At 46.5% G+C, this 13,519-nt stretch overlaps 1 protein-coding gene across 2 annotated transcripts in view; it reads left to right on the forward strand.

The window, feature by feature from the left end:
- Positions 1-13,519, forward strand: part of CCHCR1 (coiled-coil alpha-helical rod protein 1) — a 54,701-nt gene that overhangs the window by 6,910 nt on the left and 34,272 nt on the right. For both annotated transcript variants that reach the window (XM_029584866.1, XM_029584865.1), the window contains exons 4-7: positions 5,312-5,810; positions 10,238-10,401; positions 11,714-11,849; positions 12,800-12,910. In XM_029584866.1, coding sequence (XP_029440726.1) covers positions 5,312-5,810; positions 10,238-10,401; positions 11,714-11,849; positions 12,800-12,910 — 910 coding nt within the window. The remainder of the gene's footprint in view (positions 1-5,311; positions 5,811-10,237; positions 10,402-11,713; positions 11,850-12,799; positions 12,911-13,519) is intronic.

A 13,519-nucleotide genomic window follows, 5' to 3' on the forward strand; every position in this document is an offset into this window, starting at 1 on the left:
ATCAAATGACTTGTGAGGAGAGGATGAAGGACCTGAATATGTAGACCCTGGAGGAGAGGAGGAGCAGGGGGGATATGATACAGACCTTCAGATAGCTGAAAGGTTTTATGATGCTTTTATTAGGATTATTTTTATTTAACCATCTAATTAGATTTTATTTCTATCTTAGTCACTATTTTTAGGGTTTTCATGAACTTAGAAGGCTTGTATTTAATATTTAGTATATGTTGTTTTATCTTTTTATGTTCTCATTTATTTTTGTCTTATTTTATAGCTTGATGTGTAAGTAATTTCTGTTAGCGAGTTTTATTGTTTTACAGTTCATGATTTTTTTGTGTTTATTTTTATCATTGTAAACCATTGTGAAGGCATGCTCCAAACAACGGTATATAAAAGTTTACAAATAATGCATCATTTATTTATTTATTGTATTTTATTTATCAACAAACCTTTTCTGTTGGAAAGAAATCAGTACAACTAGGGGTCACATAATGAAACTCCAGGGAGGGCGACTCAGAACCAGCATCAGGAAATATTTCTTCACTGAGAAGGGTGGTGGATGCCTGGAATGCCCTTCTGGAAGAAGTGGTGAAGACAAAAACAGTGAAAGAATTCAAAGGGGCATGGGATAAACATTGTGGATCCCTAGGGACTAAAGGATGGAAATGAAGAGGGAAGTGCATGGGGGTAACTTGCTGTGTGGTGGTTGCTACCCTTAACCAATAAGCCTTCATGCTATTGCTACAACTCCAATATTGCTCTCTGCTCCAATATTATTCTTTGCTTTAATGGTAGGTGGGGAATCGGACTCAGACAGCAACCAATGAGGACACTAAATTTTAAGGTCTGAGAAAACAAGCAGGAGTGGGAGTAACTTGCTGATGCGGTTGTTACTTCCTTAACCAATAAGTTTGATACTTTTGATGCCACCACAAGCTTGCTGGGCAGACTGGCTGGACCGTTTGGTCCTTTTCTGCCGTCGTTTCTATGTATAAGGAATATGGTGCTGGCAGAATGAGACACCCCAGATATAACCCTGAAGGCTAGACACACCATTGGTAAAGTGCATCCTCTACGGCTAGAGAAAGTGGAGCAGTTATTTAAAGTAGGAAGACCACCATCCTATTGGAAGGAGGCTCAGACCTCAAGGATGCGCAAGAGTGAAAGATCAAATCAGTCTTGAAGAGGTCCTTCAAAGTAGCAAGCTTCCTCCTACAAGTGGCAATTTGTGATGCTTATGTGGCCAGAGCACTAGGGAGATGGATACAGCAGTGGCAAGACTTGGTGAAAGGAGCAGACGCTAGGCCTTCAGAGGCTGATCAGAAGGAAGCAGGGGCAGCCTTTATAGCAGATACCCTGTATGATGTGATTAGGACTTTGGCTAAACAAGTAGCAACAGAGTTCATAGTAAGAAAGTACCTAAGAACATGCCATACTGGGTCAGACCAAGGTGTCCATCAAGCCCAGCATCCTGTTTCCAACAGTGGCCAATCCAGGCCATAAGAACCTGGCTAAAGTGATCTGCTGACTAGTATCTCAGCAGATTCTTTGTCAAGGTCCCACCTGATTAGATTGTCCTTTAAGGGATGTTTCTTGTTTGGAGAATTAGAGAAACTGATTAAAACCTTAGGGGAGTCTAAGCCTAAGAAACTGTAGGAAGACTGAGGTAGGGGGATGAAAAGAGCCCTTAAGGAGTGACCAGGGAAGCCTAGACATAAAGAGCTCCAAGAATATACACACAAGGGGGCAAGACCCAGACAAGATTGGCCTTTTGTGGAAGTCAGAGAGGCATCAAAGATAGGGCCCTCCGATGTAGGGGGGGCCCAGAGGGGCCAAATAAGGATTTGAGGGGTCCACCCCTCACTTCCCCAAGTGGGTGATCACTTAGCAACATTTTACGAGTGGATCCAGAGCACCAAGGAGAAGTGGATCTTAGAAATCGTTCAATGGGGCTATGCCCTTGAACTGGCCACCCCAGTTCCAGAGTCATACATAATATTCCCATGCAGATCACAATTAAGAAAAGAGGCTATTCAGTCAACGGTAAAAAAAATTGCACTGCCTAGAAGCGATAATACCGGTTCCCGAATCCCAAATAGGGAAAGATGTGATTCCCTGTATTTTGTGGTTCCAAAAAAGGAAGGTACGAGTTGTCCAGTTCTAGACTTAAAGAAAGTAAACAAGTTTCTAAAGCCTCCCCATTTCAAAATGGAAACACTGAAGTCAGTATGGAAGGGAGAATTTCTCACTTCCCTAGACCTGGCGGAAGCTTATCTACATATTCTATTCAGAGATAAACCAGAAGTTTCTAAGATTTATAGTGCTGGAAGGCCATTATCAGTTCAAGATCTTGCCCTTTGGCCTAGCTAAAGCACCCTGCATCTTTCCTGAGGTGAGGGCAGTATTGGTGGCAGCACTAAGAAAGGAAAGAACTTTGGTTCATTCTTATCTGGACAAATGGCTAATCAGGACCATGGCACGAAAGCAAGAGATCCACCCTGAGGGTGAAGTAACTTGGAAAACTTAGGGTGGGTCGTGAACGAGGCCAAGAACCAGTCAAACTCATCCCAGACCCTGGTATATCTGGTGGGAAAGTCTTTCTGATCCAGGAAAAGGATTGCGAAATTGCAAGCAGAAGTAAGAAAACTGTTAGTGAGCAGGAGGCCCAAGGTGAGGACCTCTCTGCAAATGTTGGGCTCTATGGTGGCGGCCATAGATCTTATTCCCTTGGCGAGGACACACATGTGCCCTTTACAAGGGACGCAGTTAGCGGAGTTGCTTCCCCCAGGGCTGGGACTACCAGAAATGGTTTGGGGCAGGCTCCGGTGGTGGATGACCAACACCAGTATGTTTCCAGGGATGTTGTTAGACCCACTAGCATGAATGACCGTGATTACAGAGGCCAGCCTCTGGGGCGGAGCCTACTGTGAAGAGCAGCTGGCGCAAGGCAAGTGGACAGAGAGAGAGAGGCCTCCTGGTCAATAAACCACTTGGAGCTCAGGGCAATCAGACTGGTGCTCAGCGATTGCCTCCCCAGGTTGAAGGGGGAGGCGGTAAAGCTGCCATCAGACAGTGCCACAGTAGTGGCATACGTGAGCAAACGGGGAGGCACCTGGAGCCCACAACTACAGAAAGAAGCTGAAAACCTAATGAGCTGGCAGAGGTTTACCTAGGAGATTTGATGACGGGCCATATAGCGGGGATAGACAACAGGCAAGCAGATTATCTCAGCCAGTACACAATGGACCTCAGTGTGGTAGCTGTTGTAAGACGAAATTGTGAAAATAATGGAGTATTGGGGACAACCCATGGAAATGCCAAAGTCAAGAAATGTTTCAATCAAGCCAGGGAAAAAGCTCAGAAGCTATAGATGCACTAACTCAGGCATGGCTGGTGGGCAATTTGCTCTGTTTTCCCACCATGGCCAATGACTGCAAGAATACTTTGGAGGGTATCAGATCACGATGGTTGGGTCATTCGGGTGGCACTGGACTGGCTCAGGCGCCTGTGGTACAGGGATTTGATAAGTCTGAAAAAGGAGGGACCCCTCAGACTAGCAAGGATCAAGGGCCGATTGGTCATGGAAAACCCAGGACCTTATTGTCTTACATCCTGGCTATTGAAAGGAGGAAGTTTAAAAAACAGAGGCTGCTCGGATGCAGTGATTGCAACTCTCTTGAAGGCAAGGAAGCACTGCATCTCCCAAGGCAGGGTATGGATAGTATTCAAATCTTAATGCGGAAGGGGGTTGTTCCATCCAAAGCGCACGTAAGGACAATTCTAGAATTTCTCTGAAGGTACAAGCAGCGGCAATAGCATGTTAGAGGCCAAGTGGAAGATCTGGAAGTACCCAGCCAGACGTGGTGCATTTCCTCAGGGTGGTGAGGCTTGGGTGCCCCCTCCCCCACCGCATAATAGCAGCATGGAATATGAACTTGATCTGAAGAGCTTTGACATCACCTTTCGAGTCCCTAAAGGAAGCATCCTTGAAGAATGTGACATTGAAAATAGTATTTCTGGTAGAAATACGCTCAGCCAGGAGGATCTTGGAGCTTCAGGCACTATCGTGTAGGGACTCATACCTGACATTTTACAAAGACAGGGACACAATCTGCCCAGTCCCTTCTTTCCTGCCTAAGGTAGTATCAAGAGGTCCACGTGAATCGAGAAATATCTCTCCCAGCATTTAAGAGAGAGGAATGCAAAGGGGAAAAGAGAATCCTGCACCTGCTCAGAATCACAAATTACTTTAGGAGGCAGGGACAGGCAACATCCAAAGCATCCATTTCACGGTGGATCAAGGAAGCAATAATGGCAGGTCTATATTGGGCAAAGCAGGCAAGTGCCGGCCAGGCTGACGGCACATTCTACCAGGGTACAGTCTTTGTCCTGGTGGGCATCTACGTTAGAGTCCCTACAGGAAATTTGTAGGGCAGCCACATGGTCATTATTGCATTCTTTTGAGAAGCATTAAAAACTGGGCTTGCAGTCAAGAGGATTTAAGTTTGGCAGGAAAGTGCTGGAGGCAGTTGAGTCCTTAACCCACCTGACATAGGTACTGCTTTGGCATGTCCCATCTGTCTGGACTGGTCTGCAGGATGAAAGGGAAGATGGAGTTTAATCTTATCTGTTAATTTCCTCTCCTTGAGTCCTGACTGACCAGTCCAGATCCCTCTCAAACAGAGAAGAAGGGAATAAAGTAGTGATTTAGACAGTGTTCCCCCCTCTCTTCAGGCATTTAGTAAAAAAAAAAAAAAAAGAGAGAGAGGTTGTGAGTCTGCCCGGCTATGCAGCACAGAAATTAATAAGCGGGGCACCAAAGAAGGAAAAAAGGTAGAACCTGTTCAAAATATGGTCAGTTACTTTAACTCATTTCTTTTATTTTCTGTTTCTCTTCACTTTCCTCCTTTATCTCCTGTCTACAGATTAGATGGGTACAACACAATAGTGGCAATATGGTACCTAGGGCATGAACAAGAAGCTACTGATGTCAGATCCTGCTATCCCAGAATATAAAGAAAGGATGACATCAAGAAACCAGGAGGCGTTCTCTGCCTCCACCTGCTGGTGAAAGAGTTAATCCCGTCAGTCTGGACTGGTCTGTCAGGACTCAAGGAAAGGAGATTAATGGTTAAGATTAAATTTCACCTTACTGTATCTGTGATTATACAGCACACATGCTGTTAGTGCTATACTTAAATAGTTATGATTTTATGGCACTGTATGGAGTATAATTATATCTCATACATTTGTTAATGCTATAGTATTGTATAATGATATACAACTCTGGTTCTCTATGTATCTGCCTCAGGTCATTAGACAGAGATGCTGATTTCACAGCTTCCCAGCATACAGTGGAACTCGCCCGCCAGGCAGAAACCATATCCCAGCAGAACTGTGACATCCAGCGACTGGAGGTTGAGGCACAGGGGCTCCGGACTGCCTCCACCCATCTGCAGGAAAAGCTGCGGGAACGGGAGGCCATCCTGGCTCATCTGCAGGAGGAGGCAGAGGGGCTGCAAGCCCGGCTGAAAGTGGCAGAACAGGAGCAGGCCCTACAAGAGGAGAAGCAAGCGGAACAGGAGGCACTGAGGGCCCTGAAGGACGGTCTGACCAGGGAGAGGGATCAAGCCAGGGCTGAACTGGAGAAGCAAAGGGTGGAGTTGGTGTCCCTAAGGGAGAGAGAGCAGGAGGCATACAGGCTGGAAGAGGCCCTCCAGGAGATGACGGGAAGAGAGAGGGAGAGAGAGCAGGAGATGCACAGGCTGAGAGTAGAGCTTCAGAATGCAGAGAGGCGTTCCCAGGAAGAGGTAAGGAATCAGAACTACATTCTATCCTTGGGGACCTTCATTTTTGGATTTTATTCTATATTTTTCTTGGGAAATTGTAAGGGTTTATTATAAGAACCAAAACAGGAGAAAATCAGTTGAAACAAATTACTCCTTATTTTTCCAGGTAAATATCCAAGTTTGTTTTGTTGGAGAGAAGCCAGGGTAATAAAACAACATTATCCGATTCTCCCACACATTTACACAGCAGCATCCCCTCTCTCTCACTTCCCACCCCACTGAGAATCTCCCTCCTGCATCCCATTTCCCTCACACACACACTGCAACAACATTCATCCTTACTGGTGGTAGCTCTAGGCTTCTCCTCGCTCCTTCAGTGGCTTACTGAGGCTCCCACGCTCTGCAGCACTGCACTTCTGCTCTTGTACCAAGGGACCAGGATGGCACAGATGAAGAGGAGGATCCTGATTCCTTGGAAGATGGGGAAATCTCCCCTGGTTTAGAACAGTGTTGGACCATGTTAAGGTTTTTCCATAGAGGCAAATTGCCGGCCCTGGTTTCCCAGACCCTGAAAATGCTGGGAGCTCCTGGGGCGCACTCTATGACGGAACCAAAGAACCCAATTCTGATTTCCCTGCAGAAAGCTTCTTGCTACTTTCCAGTACTGGAAGCCATAGACAGATGGAGTCCATCCTTAAACAAGCCTTTGACGCCCTAGCAATGACCTTACAGATCACTTCTTGTGCTCTGGTGGCTCCTTCGTGTCTGCTTCTCTCTCAGGAAATTGATGACTCAGGTGTGAATCCCAGAGCAGTTATGGAACCCGCTGCGCCTTTTTAGCAGACGCAGGCTCTGATTTAGTCCGTACTTTGGCTGGAGGAGTGGCCTCAGTGGTGGTGGCCAGATGACAGCTATGGCTGTGGAACTGGTAGGCTGACGCAACCTCCAAAGCTAATCTTACTTAGATGTCCTCTAAAGGATCACTCCTATTCAGGAGCACGTTGGAAAAGCTGGCCAGCAAATGGGGCTAATCTTAAGTTCCCCAGAAGATAAGAGGAGGCAACTACAGCGCTCCTCACTTATGAGGGGGTCATTCCAAGGGTTCCCAGCATTTTCGCCCCACAGAAATTCGACATTTCAGAAGTCTTGACCCCCTTGGGAGGTCCCAACCCTTTCGTACCTGGCAGCCCAGGAGAGGGGCAGGTTCGGGTTCAGGCTCGTCCTGAACCCCCCAATGAAATTTTACCGACCCACCTTCGGAAAGAGGAGATAGGGGACCGTCTGTCTCTCTTTTACCAATGGTGGGTCGAGATCACTTCGGACAAATGGGTACTGGAAGTCATACGAAAAGGATATGCGCTGGAATTCCACAGCACTCCTCAGGACGTATTCATGATGTCTCCCTGCCACTCCCAGGACAAGAAGCAGGCAGTGGAGATTACACTTCTAAGACTCCTCAGGATGAGGGCTGTGATCCCAGTACCTTTGCCCCAGGAAAATATGGGGCGTTATTCCATCTATTTCGTCGTACCCAAGAAGAAAGGTTCCTTTCGCCCCATCCTGGACCTCAAGAGCATCAAGTGACACGAGTATCTCATTTTGGCATGGAAACCTTGTACTCCGTGATAATGGCCGTACAACCGGGAGAGTTCCTAACTTCCCTGGACCTATCTGAGGCCTGCCTACATGTTCCAATCTGCTGGGTCGGTATTATCTGTTTCAGGCATTGCTCTTCGGCTTAGCCACTGCCCCTAGTACCTTTTCCAAGAATATGGTGGTCATAGCGGCAGCATTGGCTGATCCGGGCCAGGTCTGTGGAAGAGAGCCTCCTGGTGACCAACAAGGTGATCTCCTTGTTATAGAAACTCGGTTGAGCAGTAAACCTTTTGAAGAGCAGCCTCAAGCCTTTCCAGTCCTTTGAGTATTGTATGGTTTTAGCCCCCATATACCAGACACGAGACTCAGATAGATAGTTTAGAAATTTAGTAAAATATTTATTATGATAAATAAATAAATAAATGATAGCCAATTACAATAGAAGTGTCTGGGAAGGATAAGTGTAGACTCTGCAAATTATCAGAAGCCCTTAAGCACATCCTTGCCTATGTCACAATCTTACAAGGCTTATATACATTTTTTTTTCTAGTTACCTTTGCCAAGTACGTCACTTTGGCCTGGCTTCCTTTCCCTAGACCAAACATTCATTCTCTTTCTTTCATGTCCAAATGTTGGTTCTCCTTCTGTCTTATCTTCCCACGGCTTGTAGGAAGACATCGATCATTTCTTATCGATGTCTGCACTTTCCTTTATAGGTGATCTCCACACATATGTGAGCCATTCCTTATGTCCTTCACTCCTTGCTGACTTAGGCCCATATACTGTAGTTGTAACTAGCTGCTTTCCTTACAGCAGACAGCACAGCACGTATTTGACATATGCTGGCACAAACTTAGTAGTGCCTAGCTCAGCAGTCAGAATTATACGGTATCTGGGAGTTTAGTTCAACACCAGGCGGGGCAAGGTCTTTCTTCCACCCACACAGATACAGAAGTTGACGTACCAGGTGTGTCGGTTGGTGAACACAATATGCCCAACGGTGTGGAGCTATCTCCAAGTTCTCGGTTTGATGGCAGCAACCCTGTAAGTAGTGCCATGGGCGAGGGCACACATGCATCTCTCTTCAGTGCTCATTGCTATCACATTGGAACCCACAATCTCAAGACTATTCGGCTCGTCTTCACTTACCAAGGGGAGTCTGCTGTCACCTCCAGTGGTGGTTACAGGAAGCTTATCTGAGCAGGGGTGTGTCAATGTCCTCCCCGAGCTGGCTGGCTCTCACGACAGATGTGAGTTTCCAGGGCTGGGGAGCCCACTGTCAGGAACTGACAGCCCCAGGGACGTTGGACAGAAGAAAAGCCCACTGGAACATCAATCGCCTGGAAGCCTGGGCAGTCAGATTGGCATGTTTACAGTTTAGCCACAGACTCTAGGGACAGGCGGTCCACGTGATGTTAGACAATACAACGATGGTGGCCTACATCAATCAGCAGGGAGGAACCAAGAGCCAGCAACTGTCACAGGAGACAGACCTTATGGAGTGGGCAGAAGTACATCTACAGATGATCTCAGCCTCCCACATCACAGGAAAAGACAATGTCAGAGCAGACTTTCTAAGCAGGGAGAGTCTGGATCCAGGAGAGTGGGAATTGTCGGCCAAAGCATTTCAACTGATAGTAGATCGTTGCGGCCTCCCGTCAATCGACCTGCGGGCCACATCCCACAATGCGAAGGTTCCCCGATTCTTCAGTCGCAGAAGAGATCCGTGGTCCCAGGGAGTCGAAGCTCGCTGGATTAAGGAGATGTTCACGGGAGCCTATGTGGAGGCAGGAAAGCCACTACCTTTTCAAGTTAAAGCTCATTCCACTAAGGATCAGGCAGCTTCATGGGTGGAAGCTAGACATCAGCTGAGTGACAACGTGGTCCTCCTTGCACACCTTCTCCATTCAGGCCCGAGAGGACGCAGTCTTTGCACGTGTGGTGTTAACCAGACCGTGGGCAGCCTCCTGCCCCGATCGGGAGTAGCTTTTGTATCCCATTGGTCCTGAGTCCATCTGGCTACACGCTAGGAAATGGAGAAATTACTTAGCTGATAATTTTGTTTTCCTTAGTGTAGACAGATGGACTCAGCGTCCTGCCCTCAGCTGCCCAAGTTAATCATATTTTTATTCATATTTTCAATTAAGTCCTTTCATTAGTATGTCCACGGTGGCTTTTGAAGGGAATACTGAAGGGTTAAGGTCACTGCAGGGATGTATGTAGGGTGACGTCAGCTTTGAAACCTGACTCCGTCTCCATCTGCTGGCAGGGGAGCACATAACCTGAGTCCATCTGGCTACACTAAGGAAAATGAAATTATCAGGTAAGTAATTTCTCCAGTGCGTGAGTATATGGGCTGCGCGTGAGCAATGCAGATTTTTAAACCTGCTAATTATGTGCATGCTGGTGCTAAAAAAAAAAAAAAAAAAAAAGTGGAAAAGGTACGTGCGTAACACCGTATTTTAAAACCGGAGACCGTAGCGCACGGCAGCTTGTTGGGGTCTGGATAACTTCGTGATTGACTGGGCAAACTGGTGGAGTAATTGGAAAAACAGGGAATGTTCCTCACGCGCGTTTTAAAATCCGCTTACCTACGTGCGTTAACCCCGAGAAAGTCCTAAGGAAGATACATGCAATATGTTTGCTTGAGTAACCGCTTAAAATCGGAAGCATACTTATGCGTGACGCGCGTATTTTAAATTGTGCGCGTATGTCCACTCATGTGCGTGTATGGGCACCTGTGCGCTCATTTTAAAATTAGCCGGAGCGTCACTTGCAATCTGTGCTTCTGACAAAGGCCGCATCACACTGGCTGAGAGCTAACTGCATATCTAATCTCTCTTTCTGCTCAGCTCCTGAAAGCAGCAGAGGCCCATGGTGAGGTGGCTGTTTCCCTGCAGCGCAAAGCACAGGGACTGGAGGCGGAGCGGGAGAGGACATTGCAGGAAGTGAGAAGGCTCCAGGAGGAACTCCTCTCAGCCAGTCAAGAAAGAGAGGTCCTTACAGAACAGCTAAGGTAAACGCACATCCAGGCACAAACATGTGCATAGAGAGCTGCCAAGTTAATCCGCTCCTGGATGGAGACTCTGGGCCAGGCCTAGTTTTATCAACACCCTTTTTTTATCCTGATGCAGTCTGGTACGTGTAGTTTTGGTTTCAGAATCGGATGAAGCAGGGACTACAAATCCCACAATAAACTGAGGAGCTGGGGTAGCTCCACCCACTGTAGTGTCATCATTACCTGCTAATGAGAGAGCATAAGCTATGTAGAGAAATGCTAGAAACCTGGCTTTTTAAGGAGGCTTATAATATCTAAAGGTAAAGAGACAGGGCTGAAGAGGTAAGCAGCAAGATCAGTCTAGGACCCTCCCTATGCTGCTGGTCCTTTCTGTCATTTATTCACTTTTCTGCATTACAGAAGATGTTTTGCAGGCAAGGAAGCAGAGTTAGCAGGCCTAGTGGATGTCACTGTGAACGAGTGTTTATGGTTTTTTTGTTTTGGTTTTTTTTTACCTGTTCTGCAAACTCTTCCTTATTTTTCTGGACGTGCACGGGTTTAAAAGAGAAAAGATAGATAATAACTGGGCGTGTGGATTGTTTTCTTGTGTTAAAGTTGTCCACAGTTAGCTTGTTATAGAAATACTGGCAGGCTGGTGTCGGCACAGATGCATAAAAGGTTGATCTGCTGATTGGCGTGCATAACCTACTGGTCTGACTGTATTCAAGGAACGGAAATGAGCAGGTAAACAGTCATTTTACCATTAAACCCACCAATGGGGGGCGTCCGCTTTTATGTAGACAGGAAGAGTAGGCGACACCAGCTTTCTGTTCCTTGCAGCTGAAGCTTTTTTACCACTGGCTAAACTGGGGTTGTTTCCCTGTGAAAGCCTAGAACTGGAGGAGGGATTTACCGTAATTACGCCAAAGAAATGGCCACGGTTCAGGTAGGGCTCTCGCAGGGGATTGTTTTACCCCCTGTCCCCCCCCCGAAATATAACTTTAGGGCATCTTCTTGGGCTGAGTGGGGGAGGGGACTAGATTTCACCCTCTTCGAAGGCAAGAACTCTTTTTAATCAGAGAGCTGGAGCAATTATGGAACATTTTTGGGAACAGTCACAGCTGCAATACTCAACAATGGCAGAAGCAAACTGGTCAGTTTTTTGGCAGGAAAACCTGATGGTATAGACAGAGTTTGGGGGTCAGAAAAGAATGTGTGTCCCTGCTCTGGGCACCCACAGTCTGTGTTTTCACTCTCCCTCTGGAAATGTTGCTTAGAGAGTGGCAGGCAGGGGTCTGTAAACACCTCCCTTTCTTGTTACTTTTCCTAGGGGAGCCAACACGGAGCTGGAGTCCCAGAAGTCCCTGGTGCAGCAGCTGAGGACATACATTGGGCAGCTGGTGCCGGATGACACTGGGGCGGAGGAGTGGCGGCGGGAGAAGGAGCAGCTCGTTGGCACTGTGCAGGTGAACCTGGACCACGGTTTGGGTTGCTCCGTGGCACCACTTGAATTATTTGCAGGAGAGGAGGGATAATTTCTGTGCTATGGGCAAGGGTATGAATACAACATCGTTAAATATATAGATATCAATTTTTAAAAATGCTTTGTGGGTTGTAATGCGGGTCTGATATGTCAGCAAACAGTTCTGGGGCCCGTGGTGTACGTGTGGGACTTGTGGTTCCAGTTTGTCCCAAGGAAGGTCCAAAATACAACAGGGCATAGCCAGAGCTGCTTGACTCCCTTTATGAAACACAGAAACTACTGAATGCTATATGGAACTTTTAAATTTTTATACGGCATTTTCTAAATGCAGCTCAGAGCACTTCACCCTCTGTGTGGGGAAATAGGATGTACTGGGATTGTTGGGGTGAGAGGAAGTGCAGGAATGGATGGTGACTGGAGAAGGTCAGAAAGAGCCTGAGGCCCATCCTGCAGGTTATAATTAGGGGATGAGAGGGACGTAGCCAGGAAAACTTCACCAGTATCCGCCACCCAATCAGTGACCTTGAGCAAGGCCTTCAACCTGCACTGGGCCCAGATGGAAGATGGGTTGGAGGAGACACATTGTAACCATGCAAGTCTGATAAATGCAGATAGAGATCTCTTGCTGTTGCTGTGCGCCTATTACATTTAAGTTCAGGAAGGAGGAATTTCCCATAGAACGGGAAGCTGAATCATGATACTCTGAGAAAATACTGAGAGGGTGATGGATGCCTGGAATGATTGTCCAGCTGAGGTGGTAGCAAACAAAATTATGATAAACATCAAGCACATTTTGGGACAGACACAAAGCACTGGTGCAGGTAAGGGAGGGAGATGACTGGAGACCGAGCAGAGCCTGGGGGGACAATCGGAGAGACTTTGGGCCAAGAAGTCCTTACCTGTCTGTTGCTTTTTAATGTTTTTTCCCTGCAGCAGTTGGAAAGAGAGCGAGAGACATTAAAAACCTCCATGGAGCTCTTGAATGTCCGCCTATCCTCCCTGACAGACATTTTGTCCATCCAGGAGAAGGAGCTGGCTAGGAAGGTATGGGATTAATTTACAGTTCATTGAATAAAACATTTATGCTCCGCCTTATTGATCGCTTTATATTTGTCAGTCTCCTCGTTTCCTAAGACCTCTAAGTGATGTACAAGCTAAAATATTAATACAGCCAAATTAAAAAAAAAAAAGGATAAAAACATAAAAAGCATGTCTGCAGCAATAATAATAAATGCAAACAAATTTAATAATAAACAAGATATCAGACTATCACCATTAAAAAAAAAAAAAAAAAAAAATTTAAAAAACAAGTTTTACAACTTTTCCTAAAAGTCAATTTTCCTGGCGTGTAGCCAGATGGACTCAGGAACAATGGGGTTATGCTCCCCTGCCAACAGATGGAGACAGAGTCAGGTTTCAAAGTTGACGTCACCCTAGACAAACCCCTTCAGTATTTCTCCGTCTCCAGCAGATGGTTGATGTACCTCTCCCTATGGGGATTGCTGTACTTTTTGAAAGGAGAAATTCTACATTTAAATTGGAGAAAAAATTGAACCCCACTCTCCTGCGGTGATACCGTCCCTTCCCTGGTTGAGAATTCCTGAGGCCATTTCCGAGATCCCTCAGGGCTGTGCCTTGGTCCAGTAGCCGGTT

This window comes from Rhinatrema bivittatum, chromosome 19 (assembly GCF_901001135.1).
Source record: "Rhinatrema bivittatum chromosome 19, aRhiBiv1.1, whole genome shotgun sequence".
NCBI lineage: Eukaryota > Metazoa > Chordata > Amphibia > Gymnophiona > Rhinatrematidae > Rhinatrema > Rhinatrema bivittatum.